Source organism: Gadus chalcogrammus, chromosome 1, assembly GCF_026213295.1.
Source record: "Gadus chalcogrammus isolate NIFS_2021 chromosome 1, NIFS_Gcha_1.0, whole genome shotgun sequence".
Lineage (NCBI taxonomy): Eukaryota > Metazoa > Chordata > Actinopteri > Gadiformes > Gadidae > Gadus > Gadus chalcogrammus.
In genome coordinates this window covers 11,407,464-11,423,897 of record NC_079412.1, presented here as the reverse complement: position 1 = coordinate 11,423,897, position 16,434 = coordinate 11,407,464, and the positions used below count along the sequence as shown (strand labels likewise).

At 43.4% G+C, this 16,434-nt stretch overlaps 1 protein-coding gene across 1 annotated transcript; it reads left to right on the top strand.

The window, feature by feature from the left end:
* The first annotated feature begins 9,777 nt into the window (after nt 1–9,777).
* On the top strand, nt 9,778–15,547 carry alx3 (ALX homeobox 3). Its single transcript, XM_056602540.1, has 4 exons — nt 9,778–10,126; nt 12,986–13,254; nt 13,729–13,854; nt 15,158–15,547. Exons 1-4 carry the CDS (start codon nt 9,778–9,780, stop codon nt 15,545–15,547), a joined length of 1,134 nt encoding a protein of 377 aa, XP_056458515.1.
* Nucleotides 15,548–16,434: the final 887 nt, after the last annotated feature.

Here is a 16,434-nt window from a genome sequence, read left to right as displayed (position 1 = left end):
AGAGAGAGAGAGAGAGAGAGAGAGAGAGAGAGAGAGAGAGAGAGAGAGAGAGAGAGAGAGAGTAGGGCCGGGTGGACGCCCTCTCTGCAGCGTATGTAACGTATCCCCTGGTCGGATGTGTAAATCCAGCTGCAGTGAAGTGGCCATAAATTAGATTTCAAACTAGCGAGCGCGCGCTCTCCAGTGTGCTGTTTGCTGGATATTTTCAGACCCCTGTATCCCACCCTTCCCCCACTCCCCCCCTCACCCCCCAGCCGAGGCCCAGACCGAGACCTGCTGCGGCTTATCAAAACCCTAAACCCCTTAAAACCTCACTGATCAGCGGACATGTGCCGGGTATCAGCGGGGCAAGCCCCGGTAGGACTACTTATCTACGGCTCTCTGCTTCCGTCACAGACCCCCTCATTAGGACCCGGTGGCGCTGGGCAGGTGGGGGCGGGGGGGGGCGGGGGAAGGGTTGTTTTTCCGCAGCTTCAGCAATAATAGGTTACAATGGATCACTTTTTGTAAATAGACGAGAGGTTAAAACACAGGGTTTTACTTCTCCTTGCCGTCCAAGCCCTGGGGTTTTCGCCAGTGTGATGTGCGCGCTGAAAGCCCGCCCCGCACTGCACAGAAATCCAACGAGTCGGTTGAGAATTTTTGCAGCTGCTTTCTATTCCTCGATGTGAGGAGTAATTCCAAACAGTTTATTTTCTATTCAGTCACTTCAACCCCCAGGGTCGTCGGATCTCTCTCTCTCTCTCTCTCTCTCTCTCTCTCTCTCTCTCTCTCTCTCTCTCTCTCTCTCTCTCTCTCTCTCTCTCTCTCTCTCTCTCTCTCTCTCTCTCTCTTGGCCCTAGTCTTTTCTTTGACTGTGGAGCTCCACTTATTCTGATTAGCCATGCTCCGTTCTCTTCCCCAAAAGAGATGTGACGCTCCCTTTCTAAACTCATACCTCACCCACAAAAACACTCACACGCACACACAGAAATGCACACACACGCACAACCACACCCACACACATTTATAATGTCCCTGGATCTCCTGGTAACTAAATGTGCATGCATGTGTGTGTGTGTGTGTGTGTGGGTGTGTGTGTATGTGTGTGTGTGTGTGTGTGTGTGTGTGTGTGTGTGTGTGTGTGTGTGTGTGTGTGTGTGTGTGTGTGTGTGTGTGTGTGTGTGTGTGTGTGTGTGTGTGTGTCTGTGTGTGTGTGTGTGCAAGGGTGGATGTTTGAGTGTGTGTTTAATAGAAGGGGAGAGAGAGAGAGAGAGAGAGAGAGAGAGAGAGAGAGAGAGAGAGAGAGAGAGAGAGAGAGAGAGAGAGAGAGAGAGAGAGAGAGAGAGAGAGAGAGAGTCCAAAGACAAAACATAAGCTGCAGTCCTAAGGGAGCAGAGCATCATGGGTAGGGGTCTCCATTATCCCCAGCGTCTGGGTGGCTTTCTCGGGGTCACACAACCATGCCCAGGCCCCGGGGGCACAAGTAGCAGGATGGGCCCGAGCATCCGCTGGGATGACCCCCAGCTATCCCGGCCTCGCTTGCACAGCTGCATCTGATTGGCTAGGAACAAAGAGGTGCATGTGACCCGGGACGGGCTGCACCAGGGGGGCATGGGGCTCCTGGTGCGTGGACCCCTCTGGAGGATTGAGTTGCATTGTGATATTTCTCGGGAAATATTTGATAGGTCCTGTTTTGGAGAGAGGGTTAGATGAGCATGAGAGACGGAGAGAGATATGGGCATGGGCTGGGCTGCAGGGACTGATGTCACAATCAGAACTTTATCCATGCATATGCCTGTTGGATTTGGACTTAGATAAAATACATTTTATTAAACGTAGTACAGGGACTTGCATAAGATAGCTGTCAACAAACACCCTGCATCAAACAACATAGCAGATAATGTGCCAAAAACAGCGACAACAACAAAGTTAATATTAATAAAACTTGCAGCACTACTGCCATGCGATGATTGTAATATAGGCCCATTCGTGTTTTTTTGTTGTTTAGAAAAACGTCTAATCCTGTAGAAATAAACTGTTTTTAGCAACTGCAAAACCATTTTCTTTCGTTATGAGACCAACTGCCCCTATTTGTGCTTGAAAAAAGACCCACAGAAACCACATGCACAAAGGGGGTCACTTTTAACATGATGCCTTAAAGTCCCATTTACAGTTCAACTTTGAGGTTGAGTTTCTGCAATTAAACAGAATATAGTCAGGTTTTAAGCCTCATTAACTATAGGAGGCTTTATATGCAATAATTTAATTCAGAGCACGCCAAATTATTCAGAGCACGCCTATATGGGGCTCAGCAAACCACCCTACTGAAAGTGTCATTGAACGAGGTTCACCCTATTTATTTAAGGACAGCGGTTTAAAAACCATCCTGTGCTGTAAAATGTAAATATTTATCTAGAATAAGGCCGACAGTATTCTCCCGGAGAACTTCCTTGGGTCAGAAGGGTTCTGATATTGTGTTTTGGACGGTGGCCCCTGTGTGCCAAACCCTGGAGTCCACTGTTGGCTAGCTGCTGCTGTCCAGGGGCCAAGCATGCGGGGGCCACGGCTGTGCTCTCTGGACTGTAGCAGGTCTACAGCTATCATCCTTACAGGCTGAACATAAATCATATGCCGACTATCTAAACGTTAAGAGAGCTTAATCACAAACATCAGAGGCGCATATTAAACATTTCTGAAGAATATTAATGCAAGAATTATATATTATTATTATATAATCATATGCTGAAAGGCTATGGATTGATTCTAAAGATGTTTTTATTTTTTAAAGAAAGCTTTGCCTTCTCTGAGTACGCAAAGGTTGATTTTTTTCGTCCAGCTTTCTTGTCACACCCAATATTACAGACTAATTGCAGACCTCAGACAGCCATTGCTTATCCAATTATCCAATTAGCGTAGATATTTACGCCTCAGATATGTACAACAATGTTCTTGCGAATTTAAGCACACTAAGAAATAATTCCTATAGACCAAATAGTTTGGACAATTTTACTCGAGTTACCTTAACGTCATTTAATAATTATTTAAAGTCTTAAAGGAGAAATGTAGGCCTAATTGAAAATAAACAAATGACCAGCATTTAGTTTTAACAAATTTGCTTCTAATTTTTAACACATAGGTCTATCAATTAAATGGTATTTTCCGACGGACAATTAGATTAGACATTATTCTTTCAAAATCAGACAGGAGCTGGATTTTAAAATGCGGTTATAACGTTAACGGCTGAAAGAAACAGGCTATGTCCGTATTTAGTTTGACCCCTGTTGTGAATGCGGGCCATGGGCCATTGTACAGTTTGACATTAAAGATTACAATTCATGACTTATTTTACTTTTGACTGGTTTGCTGACTATTAGAAAAAGGAATTGTATTATTTTAAGATGTCAACTAAATAGGCCTATAGATATACGCCTAAAGCATTATGTTTGAATTTGTACCTTTATTTGGTTTAACAATTGTATTATAATGTAAATATATGAAGTATGTCCTCCTCAGCGGTTTGAGGATGAGGAGGATATATTTAATACATATTTACTTTCCCCAAATAACCTCCTGAAAAAACAGGAGTAACAGTCTCCGTCTATGAGCAGAAATCCTAATTTTGTGGATAATTTTTTGTCTTATATTACCAAGTTACCGCAGGTGTTGTCCTGTCTTCAGCTGTTCTGGGAGCCTCTCATCCAGGGAAAGGGTTAAGGGCCACGGTCAGAGGACCAGAGATGTCCTCTAGCTCGCTGTGTAATCAAAGTCTCATGGTGCTGCGCATCCGTGTATAGTGGTAATTGTTTTACCACCGTTAATTTGATCAAGGCCCTTGGGTCAAATAGATTTTTCTCGAACAGTATCCCATCCACTCCACATTAAATCACTATTTATTTTTAGCGATGGAAAGCACGCGTCCGCGGCATCGTGGCCGCGCCGCTGTCCAGATGGTTTCGTTAGGGAGCGTGTTTAGGAATTCCTGCAGACGTTGAGTTTCTGAGCAGGCCAAGAGGTTCTTGCACCGGCCGGTTCTCTATGAGCCCGTCGGAGTGAGAACAATATCGCGACAAGATATTTCATAACTCGATGGTCGTCGTCAGCATTCAATTCACATTGCGATTCTCACTTCTCACTCTTAACTCTTTCCACGCCATAGGTTTAATGTATATGCAACTAAAATGGAAAGAAACCGCAGTTAATTGGTTTATGATTTTTTTATATAATTGTTTTAAATAAGATAAACTCATCAATCAATCGTTGTCATGCCTGCCTATTGTGAGGGAATGAAAATGTATTTAGGTTATTTAAGAGGAAAGTGAAAAAAAATGTAATGTCTGCGAAAGAAAGGCAATACATTGAAACATTTAGACTAACTACCAATAAATACAGACAGTAAAAAAGTTGATGCTATATATTAAGCTATAATTCTAATTTATTTATATTCAGTTTATAGTATAAAAACTGAGTTCCACAGTTTTTTTCATACCATTTTTTGAAAGAGAGTTGACAAAATAAGGTCATTTTCTCACACCCTTTAGGGATAATGATCTATTATTTTTATTTTTTCATCCAGAACCCTCTCAACTAATAGCAAAACCATGACGCCCTTTCATGAGCAAACCCATCGGCCTGCCAAGTACATGGTTCCCCTCACACGAGTCCACTCAGACCCATGAGAAGGCTCCTCTGAGAGGCTCACTCTCCGGGAGGGATGCGTCCATCGGCCCGGGTCAGCCGGAGGACAGCCACCCCACTTCCCATTCCCACCTCAGAGCACTCCTCCGGCAGCAGCAGCCCTGTCCCACAATGCACCACTCCACCACGTTGACCCCCGGGGTCGGCAGCTGTCAGTCAGGGACCCTCAGCTGGCTCTCGGGCTTCTGGACACCGAGAGGAGGATGTGAGGAGGGGGGGCCCCTGAGACGGGAGAGCCCATCTCTGCATATGGGATCATCTCAGTGCATTCATGGCGGCTAATTAAATTAGCTATCCCTTCTCCTATTCTAATGCAAACCTCAGGTTGAATCGCCACCCTGTACGCGAGAGGAAAGGCCCGGGGCGAGGATGGCCAGACAGGGGACGACGGCTGCGTTTGTGGACAATGTGTGTGTTCAGAACAGACAAGAGCACCCCATCTCAGTCCGGCTGGATTCATGCTCTGTGCATGTCCATGAAAGTATCCTCCAAGTTGTTGAATGCAGACGGGGCCGGGGGGCCAGGTTTAATGAGCGTGTGTACATCGAAGCAGGTTGTCTGCCTGTTGTTTCATAGCTTTTGATGACAAATCATTCAGTATATATTAAAAAGGGCAATGCCTCGTTACAAAAGACATTTGATTTCAATAATGTGCCTCATTGATTATGTGTGTCAGTGTGTGTGTGTGTGTGTGTGTGTGTGTGTGTGTGTGTGTGTGTGTGTGTGTGTGTGTGTGTGTGTGTGTGTGTGTGTGTGTGTGTGTGTGTGTGTGTGTGTGTTTGTGTGTGTGTCCGTGTGTGCATATTTTGTGTCTTGCATCTCTTAAGGCACATATGGAATTGTGCACGTTAACATTATACACATGCGCACAAGTGTATGTGTGTGTGCAGTGTGTGTGTGTGCTTAAGTGAGTGTATATCTGGGTGTGCATGTGTGTGTGTGTGTGTGTGTTTGTGTGAGTGCGTGTGTGTGTGTGTGTGTGTGTGTGTGTGTGTGTGTGTGTGTGTGTGTGTGTGTGCGTGCGTGTGTGTGTGCGTGTGTGTGTGTGTGTGTGTGTGTGTGTGTGTGTGTGTGTGTGTGCATGTATGCATGTGTGTGTGTGTGTGTGTGTGTTTTTGTGTGAGTTTGTGTGTGTGTGTGTGCCTCTGTGTCTGCCTCTGTGTGTGTGAGTGTGTGTGTGTGGTGTGTTTGTGTGTGTGTATGTGTGTGTGTGCGTATGCATGCGCATGTGTGTGTGTGTGTGTGTGTGTGTGTGTGTGACCAGAGCCAGTGCATGCTCACGGATGTAAGGTGTAACAGGGTGTGACGGGGCCCACGGCGCGGGGCCCTGCGTGGAGGATGTAGGATGTAGGCCGTATTAGGGCCTCCAGCCCCGGGGCCGCGAGCAGAGACCTGAGCCGGCTCAGAGTGGCTGACCTTTAGACACGGTTATCTGTGCACTAAACCAGCAGGCGGCAGGGAGGGGCCCGGCTCACCGACAGGGGCCCGGCTCGCCGGCAGGCTGGAGTGATTTCCTGAGCGGGGTCATGACAGGGACAGGGCCGAGGGACCAGGGCTGGGCCCCCGAGGAGCATCGAGGGGGCCTGGCAGCTCACCGTCGACTCCCCGTCGCCGGGTTTCAGTCGCTGCTGTTCCGTGAGGACCCCAGAATGGACTTATCTCTGAGTGAGGTAGGAGGCAGAATGAGTCAATGATCGCTCTGTGAGATGAATGTGTACAGGGGATTTCTGATGCTGTTTTTGGGGTTTTGGGCATTGTTTCACAAAACCATTGCTTGGTTTTGGGCACTTCTTTAGGAGGATAGCTGGTGTTTAACATGTCTACTATGAAATGGGCAAGAATATACGGACATGAATGCACATTAAGTCAACCCAGACCTTAACCCACAGAGATCGCATGAGCCGGCGATTCCATGGCAAAAACATTTACCCATAATTCTCAACATCCTATGTGTGCGTTTTTATTTTTTGGTTGTTGTTGCCGTGGCCTTTAATATAAACAAAAATGTTACCTGGGGCGACTGAGGGGGGAAGGATGGGGGAGGGGGGGGCGGGAAGGGGGGGGGGGGGATCACAGCGCCAACGTTCCTTCCTCTTACTCGCAATTCTGGAATGCATTTACTCAGCTGGATTCTGGAGTCCAAGAGTGCTCTGCTGTTGCCCTGGGCTACAGAGGACGTGGACGCCCGCGAGATTTCAGAAACATGAGCACATCTCCCCCCCCACCACCATCCCACCCCCCTTCCCCTGAAATGGATTGTGTATCCATCTTAGAGACATATTCTCTCCCAGAGTGACTGTACTATTGTGATGAGCCGTCCATACGTGGTCTTTCCACAGCTCTCAGTCACTTGGAGGGCTTAGGAGCAGCACGGCGGTGATCATCATGGGAAGGGAGCGTGGTTCCGCAGACCCCACTCTCCTGACATTACCCTGCTAATCTAAGTCATGTTACAAACAAATGCAATTACGCCTTATGTCTAAGGACGGGAACCGTCTCGTAGAGCTAACAGAAGCTCTCATACGTCAACAGCCATGTCTCTGCATTTATTGCATTCAACATCAGGGACTTTGTTCACTTTGCACTTTTGTTTTTAAATAGCTGTCTATTCTGAAACCCAATATTTATTTCGGAGCTGATTTTACAAGCACATCATGTGTATTATTTGGGAACCCATAAGGAAACTCATATATTTCCGATGGAACAATTTCTTACCCTTAAGTTCCACTAAATCTCATTCATCTGTATTATACATTATATCTTTGACAGTGTGTGTGTGAGACGACACAATTCCCCTATTGTCAAAATCATGTACAAGTACTTTATCTTACCCGGAGAGGTAATTCAAATATAATGCTACAGAACTTTAACCTTAGTGATCCATGTGCTCTCCTGCCAAACGACACTTTAGGTTTTAACAAGTCAAATGGAATCAAATGAGGTTGTGTGCCCCCGCCCAGAGCAAATGGCTTCGTGTTTATACACTTGTCCCTCAGCTGGGCAGCAGTCAGGCTCAGCTTTTCAAAAGATTGTCAGATGTACTCAGAGTCAATGTTACCATATCCAAACTCTGTAAGTGCACGTTGTTTAGACGTGGCCTAACCAGATTTTAGATAACTTGTCAATATCAACAGTCCTCAGAGGCAGCCTTTAATCTTACTGCTTTGTAGAGCTCCACAATATAGAGTTTTGAATATTAACACACACACGCGCACACACACACACACACAAACACACACACACGTATATTTATATAAAAATACATATTATATATATATGTGAATATATTATTTATTTTTTCTTTTATATTTGCAAATATATTATGCAGGCATAGTTATGCACAACGATACATTTGGTTGTGTTTTGTTGTAAATGCTCTATAAAACCGAAAGACTAAAGGCTCCCTCTGAGAACTAATGATATTTACAAGTTCATCTAATAGCTCTATATATAGAGCTATTAGATGAACTTGTAAATATCATAAATAGTAAATAGTAAATTATAGATATATATATAATTTACTTTAGTGCAAATTTGTAATTACTTACACATCTAAATTATAGAGAAATCAATAGGTAAGCTCCCTAATACTTATTTGAAAAACAATAATGCATAACAATATTAAATAGTTGGCCTACATTAAAATACTGTATTAAGATATGTGAAGTGCACGGCGCACACATTGGTGAAGAGTAAAGTTAGGTATAAGTATAAGATAAAGGTCGCATGCATTTCAACGTATCGAGATAGGCTTGCAGTAGCGCATTATAGGCCTCTTACTTTAGACGAAGAAGCCCTCTTTTATTTAGGAAGATATAGGCTCGGATCGATCGCTAAAAATTCCTGCTAGAGGATTTTTTTACCCTACAATCGTGGAGCCACGATTGTCAAGAAGTTTTATTAGGTAAATAAACTGTTATATCGATTATTTTGAAACGCTTATTTCAATCTGTTTAAACCTAAATAAATTCACGCATTCATCGTTGAGCTAGAATTGAAATGTAGCGGTGAATGTTTTTGAAGAGTATTTTTCTAAATTTGGTTGGCATTAAAAAGAAGAATGAAACACCACACGTTTAATGTTTGTTGGATCAGTTGGGATCTTGCTCATTTCTGTGGTCACTTGGCGTAACATTTCATCTCCTTAAAATCTCCCTTTTGGATTATTCGGAAATGTAGGATAATTAATAGCTACTAACGTACTTTTATTAAATTAATCCAAGAATACCGAATAATTTAAAACCTGTTTCACCAAACAAGGGGGCTTAAACCTTAAACCCGCATCTTGTTTCCGATGCGTAATTCAAACATATAGCCTGTACTACTTACTGTTTAAACATTTAGGACTTTTCAATTATGAATGAATGTAGGCCTATTATAATTCGCAGGATTATAAAAAGGATCAAACGATATATGGATAGGCTATATTAAAAGTAGCCGGGTCTGTACTAAATAGTTGAAACGCAACAAAATAAATAAAAGCTATAGACCTGTTTTTAAAAGATTACAATTATATCTCGCAATATTTTTTTTATAAATACCGACACCTATCTTCTACTGAGCAGTTTACATAAAGAATACAAAAGTTAGAGGCCTATTTGAGCTAAGTTAATGGGAAAAATTATGAGGCTATAAGCTAAACTCCCATTGTATTATCAAAACAATATTAATGAAACATCACACAGACTTATACGTGTTGAGTCTCCTATAAGCCATCAGAAACACGGACCATAATTCGCTCATCTTTTGTTGCGTAAAACCTTTTTCTTGGCCCGCGCAAAATCGCCTCTCGCCCCCACTGTCAACATTGTTTCTGTGACTATTGCCGTGTAAGAAATTGGAATTAAATGGTTAATTGGATGGACACAAACCACACGTGATTGAATTTTTAGCGGATTATATCAGACTGCTGTCAACCACCCCCCCCCCCCCCCACCCCAACCACCCTCTCGACTCCCAGTTTCACGGGTCTTTGTTTCTGATCTGCTAAATCCCACCCACTTGACATGATGAAACAGAGGGCGAAAAAAACAGTGCGGAGCCCTCACTCAGGCGCCTTCACTATAGGATCCTGGTCATTACTTGATGCTGGACCGTGAGATGGAGACAGAAAGTTGTTTGTCTTTCTGTTCCCAGGCAAGCAGAACAACTCCAGAATCGTCCCCGGGACTCGAGCACAGTTCGAGCTCCTTCCTTCCCTGTGATGAGCTTCAGAAGACGTCCCACGCTCCTCATCCGCATCGTCTCAGCCTGCGCGCGGATTTTTACAGTTCCTCCATGGGGAGGTTTAGCGACGCGCCCGCGGACTTTACGCACGGCGCCGCCGCGGCAAACCCTCACCGCGCGTCGCCTTCCAAACACAGCAACAAGTTCTCGGACAGCATAAATCCAGACCGAAAGGGGATAGCGATTAGTGGGAAGACGGCGTTCTATGAGATCAACTCCGAAGGTAGGGATCCTTCAATGTTAATAAGGCAATCATTTTAATTCTAACAAATAGGCATCTAAAATAATGATAATAATAATAATAATAATAATAATAATAATAATAATAACAATAACGATGCGAATGATGATGATAATAATAACAATCATAATGATGTTCATAATATGGCTTTATTTCGAACCTCGACATTTAATGAACACTTATAAACCACATGTCAACCATGCTTTGTACAACGTGTAAGTATCCGGTAGGTCTGCATCAAATTATTACAAAGGCAGATTAATATACACCGTTATTAAACATATTAAACACCGTTTATTCATGGTGGCAGCAAAATATGACAGAAAAAGGTAGCATCTGGACACATCTGTAGCAAATGTAAAAAAATGAAATCCCTCATTGTAAAAGTTGTGTTTCGCCGTCGGTCATAATGGAAATCCTTCACACTTCATCAGACTTCATCAATGTAATTGTGTGTTTGATTGATTCAATATCCTGGGGGAGATTCTTCAAACAAAGCATGCGGATTTAGGGCTATATGGGTTTTCTCGTATTTATTAGTCTTAATAATCTTCAATGTGAATCAGCAGAGGAAAGGATATTATTTGTGGATACAGGGTGTGTGTACTGCTGTTTAGAAAAATATACACAAGAATGAATTGGGTTATCGTTGAAGACAGCCAATTACTTTTTAAAAACTTTTTCGTACTCATTATTTTTATTTTAGGCTTTCTTTCTTTCCATTAGGCCTAACTATTTTTTTTTTTTTTTTTTTTTATGTTTCCTTCGTTCTTTAAGAACACCTAAATTATTTTATGGTTGTTTATTTGGCCTCTGGATGCCCCTGGAATGGTCAATGTTTCAATAACCTCTAGATTGACTTTGTTTAATTAAGGTGTGTGTGTGTGTGTGCGTGTGTGTGTGTGTGTGTGTGTGTGTGTGTGTGTGTGTGTGTGTGTGTGTGTGTGTGTGTGTGTGTGTGTGTGTGTGTGTGTGTGTGTGTGTGTGTGTGTGTGTGTGTGTGTGTGTGTGTGTGTGTTAATGTGCCTATTATTAATGATTGAATTATTTCAATCATTAATAATTTAATAATTTACAACTATTTAGCTATACTCTTGCCCTTCCTGTAGTTCTACAATTTAACACAAGCCATTTAAAACTATAGAGTCAACCTAATTTAGGTTTATTAACCTAGGATTTTGTTGTTATTTTCAAAGGTGGGCGTTTTCGAATAGAACATTTAGAACCAGTAAAAGGGTAAATTATACAATCAAAACAACAACGTAGCCTACCTCTTGTTCACCGACAGCCAATCCACTTAGAAACCCTTCTTGTCCAAAAATCTAAACTTCTTCATAAAAAACGAGAGGCCACAAAAAGAGGCCGGAATTCTTGCCATGATGTCAGTGCACCAGAATCGCTCCTTCTTTCTCCTTCAACCAATTCCTCCCGGCACTTTCCCTTCTTCCGTACACCAAAATACTGGGCATTTTGCACTGCTATCGCATTACACTGGCAGCAGGGAGAGCGGATGGGAGTGCATGGGTTTGGACGGAGAGAGCGAGCGCCGTCGGCCACTCTCAATGAAGCATACAACCTCCAGTTTGATTCCTATTGGAATGGATACAAAGAAATTAGGGATTCAATCAAAAATCTCTTTATCGATATTTAATTGAACAGCATAGTCATCTGAATTGTCCCCTGTGATTGCATGCAGCGGGATCGATGTGAGTGTGGTCGTGCATGTGTGTGTTCGTACGCACGTGCGAGCGTACGTATGTGTGCGTGCATCTCTGCGTGTGCATGTGTGTGTGTGTGTGTGTGTGTGTGTGTGTGTGTGTGTGTGTGTGTGTGTGTGTGTGTGTGTGTGTGTGTGTGTGTGTGTGTGTGTGTGTGTGTGTGTGTGTGAGTCTGCGTGTGTACGTGCGTTCGTGTTTGTGTGCGTGTATGTGTGCATGTGAAGGGGGGTACGGGTTAGACGTAATGAACATAGACATCAACATCCAAACACTGCAGGAGGGAACCAGCCCTTTTCATGGTCTGTTAGAATTAAGGAAAATACTCCATGCTAGATTTCCTGTTGCTGCTCCACACACCGCTCAACCTCTATTAGCCTATAGTTCCAAATGTTAAATTCCAATTTAGCCAGACACGTCACATGTTTTGTCTGAAATCTGTGTAGATGGATCACAAATCATATTTGATGGACGTGTTTGATTTGTTGTATTTACCCCAAGAAATATTTTCATATGACACTTGAAATGTCCAGATGGCATGCATGTGTTGAAGTAATGATCCCAAAAGATACATTTTATAATTTTCAAAGCCAGTCTAAGTATCTGCTAGACTTGTTTTGTAACACTCGGTTTGTGGCTTCATTCCAAGGCCTTCTCTATGAGCTGTGAAATAAAAGACGTCATCCTTAATGAAGGGATTTGAGTCATATCCTATGCTTGTTGCTAATGCCATTAAACCAACACCTCGTTTAAGAAAACCCACAATGTTTTTTTTTAATTTCTTGGAAATATTAACTTCATGGCCTGTGAAACCCTCTTCAAAAAATCATCACAGTGTGATTAAATTTGAGAATTTATGGTCTTATCCGGGAGACCTAATTTAACACTAGGCTGAAGTCATAATATCAACCGTGATTCAAACATTTTTACTCTACAACAATGCAAATAAATGTTGCATAGTAGTAAAAGTGATAATGCAAATTAAGTGAGTTAACTAGTATCATGTAAATTAATAACAATTAAACAAAAGTATTACTTTTTAAAACTGTTACCATCTTTTATTAGTTAAGTATTATTTTAGCCTTACTAAAGTCTGTTTCATATCTTTATGCCCTGCATCTCACAGAAAAGACCTCCCCCAAAACCATGGGCTATGCCGGGATCGGCTCAGACTACTGTGCCAAACTGAAGGAGTCAACCGGCGCCATGCAGGGGGACTCTATCGCCGACTCCATTGACCTATCCGGCAAAAACAAGAAGCGACGCAACCGCACCACCTTCAGCACCTTCCAGCTGGAGGAGCTGGAGAAGGTGTTCCAGAAGACCCACTACCCAGATGTGTACGCCCGGGAACAGCTGGCCCTGAGGACCGAGCTCACCGAGGCCAGAGTGCAGGTAATACACGCCAGGGGATCACCTGACCACCGGTTGTAACACTTTACGTATTTTCTTCAGTCTAACCTCTTGCAAATTACCTTACCACTAGCATCCTTGTATTGATGTTATCCCCACACTGCATTTATTATGACTGCATGTGCTAGCATTTATCATCACAGACATATTCTTACTTCCGATTACAGAGTAGAATAGCAAAGTATACACATTTACACAAATATGATCCAACTATTTGTGTGTGTGTGTGTGTGTGTGTGTACCTTTATTTGGTTTGTCCTGCTTTCTGCTTATTAAATTACACCAAGCTCCATAGCGCTGCCTTCATATGACCTTTAGAAAACCTCAACAACACAGGTAGACTAGTTTGCCAAATGGTTTCCAAGTAAGACCCAGGGTGTTCCTGGTACTGGGAGCCCTCTCTGAGCTGGGGCAGACGGCCAGGCTGCCTGTTAACCGGACTGTTTGTCTCGCTAGGTGTGGTTCCAGAACCGCAGGGCCAAGTGGAGGAAACGAGAGCGCTACGGAAAGATCCAGGAGGTGCGCAACCACTTTACTGCTTCATACGATATCTCTCTGCTCCCCCGCCATGACACATACCAGGTACACACTGACGCACACTGACACACTGGCACATACCAGGTACACACTGACGCACACTGACACACTGGCACATACCAGGTACACACTGACGCACACTGACACACTGGCACATACCAGGTACACACTGACGCACACTGACACACTGGCACATACCAGGTACACGCTGACGCACACTGACACACTGGCACATACGAGGTACACACTGACGCACACTGACATGTGCACATACCAGGTACACACTGACGCACACTGACACACTGGCGCATACCAGGTACAGACTGACGCACACTGACACACTGGTACATACCAGGTACACACTGACGCACACTGACATGTGCACATACTCTGTTCTGTCAGATACTGGTACATACTGAGACATATGGACACATTGACACATACCAGGTACAGACACCGTACTGACAGATATTGGTTCATACGGGTACACACTGAGATGTACTGACATGCATTGAAACAGGTTGACAACTGACACATACTGATACAGGCTGAAATATACCAGGTACATACTGACACAAACGGACACATATTGGTACATACACATATGGTAAATACTAGGGCTGTCAAGCGATTAAAATATTTAATCACGATTAATCGCATTAATGCCATAGTTAACTCACGATTAATCGTAAAAAAATATTCTATGCTGAATATCCCTTGAATTCTTTGTCCCATACATTTTTCTAATTTTAATGCTCTTATCAACATGGAGAAGTGCATCGGCTTGCCTTGTGCAAATGTTTTTTTATTGATAACAACATTGGCATATATACTGATCAAAACAGGACGGTACAAAAAAAAAAGCCTATAATGCAATTAAACGATGAGCATACAAAGATATGCCTTGAACATAGCAGTCAGGCTACTGCTTCTTTGTTTTGAGCCCAAAAAAAAAAAAAAGTGGTCATATTAACGCCGTTAAAAGTGGTTTGCGTTAACGCCGTTAATAACGCGTTTAACTGACAGCTCTAGTAAATACTGTTACTAGTGATATATACCAGGTACATACTGATATTGAGGGAAATACTACATTCTGAAACATAAGGGTACATACAGAAACATGATAACACCTTTTTGTACACAGTGGTACATACTGATACATACCAGGTACACACTCAAACACAAAGTAACACATACTGTTACAAACGGACCCAGAGGTGAACATATACCAGGTTCATTCTGAGACCCATGTACAGAGATAGATATCATCTTCTCCTATGCTCTGTGATGTAACTGATGTTTTTGTCGTTGGTGACGTCCTGCTCACCCTGTCCCGTCCCGCGCACAGATGCAGAGCAACCTATGGCCAGGCGTCCCGTCCACAGGGGGCGGGGTCCCAAACGGGGGGTGCGTCCTGGGCGCCGAGTCCATGGCCTCGTCCTGCATGAGCCCCTACTCCCATCCCCATGGCAACCTGCCCGGCTTCATGGGCATGCCGGCGTCTCCCGGCCACCCCCACACACACCACCCCCACCACCACCACCACCACCCCCACCACCACCACCACCCCCCACACCACCCGGGCATCAACGGCCTCTACTCGCTCCACAGCTTCCCCGGGGGCCTGGGCCCCCCTGGCTTTGAGCCAGGCCCCGAGATGGAGTACAAGCCCACTGGCCTGGTGGCCCTGCGCATGAAGGCCAAGGAGCCAGGTAGCCTGATCTCCTGGCCCACATGACAACCACAGTGCCAGGTGTCTTTCACGCCGTGACTGAGCCCCTCTCAACCCAAGCGTCCATAGCCATTCAAGTTCATTCACATTCATAACCAATCAGTGTACAGGTCAAAGTGGTACTCGGATAGAATTTCTCTTTTCCTCTCCATTGTAGCATATATGTTAGCCACGGGACCTTTAACCACGATGAGACCATCACTCTTTGGACATTACAGCTGTTTTTGTATGAACATGGAAGACATTGTTTTCAAGGAATTTCATTTAAACTTTTATTTTGTTTTTACCCAGATTTGCCATTCCTTGCTGATTCCAAATAGAGCACAGGGGTGCTATTTAAACATTTACAATTGTTTATTATCAGTATACCCATGAATAAATGTTTGTTGTACTTTATAATGTGTTGTGAAATAAAGGATTTGATACATATTGTCACAATATATACATAAACATTTCATGTGTTTGAAAAGACTCCATTATTCACAAAAAACTGCCAACTTTTCAACTTGTGAGGAAACAACTTTTGTTGTGAGGCAACTGTGGTTTTTGGTAAGCTGTGTGTGTTTGTTTGTGTGTGTGTGTGTGTGTGTGTTTGTGTGTTTGTGTGTGTGTGTATGTTTGCATGTGTGTTTGTATGTATCAGTGTGTTTGTGTATCAGTGTGTGATTTGTATATACAGTATGTGCATATGTGTGTGTGCGTGTGTGTGTGTGTGTTTGTATATATGTATGAGTCTGGGTTTGTGTGTTTGCATGTATAAATGTTCGTGCGTGTGTATTTGTGTATGTATGTATTATTGTGTGTCTCTGTGTATATACATCTATACGTCTGTGTGTGTATGTGTGCATGTATATATGATTGTGTGTGTGTGTGTGTGTGTGTGTGTGTGTGTG

Bases quoted from the DNA above. Each gene is read 5' to 3' on its own strand.
- alx3 (XM_056602540.1), top strand. From the start codon at position 9,778: ATGGAGACAGAAAGTTGTTTGTCTTTCTGTTCCCAGGCAAGCAGAACA. The intron at 10,127-12,985 runs GTAGGGATCCTT...TGCATCTCACAG, and splicing joins CTATGAGATCAACTCCGAAG to AAAAGACCTCCCCCAAAACC. The intron at 13,255-13,728 runs GTAATACACGCC...TTGTCTCGCTAG, and splicing joins TCACCGAGGCCAGAGTGCAG to GTGTGGTTCCAGAACCGCAG.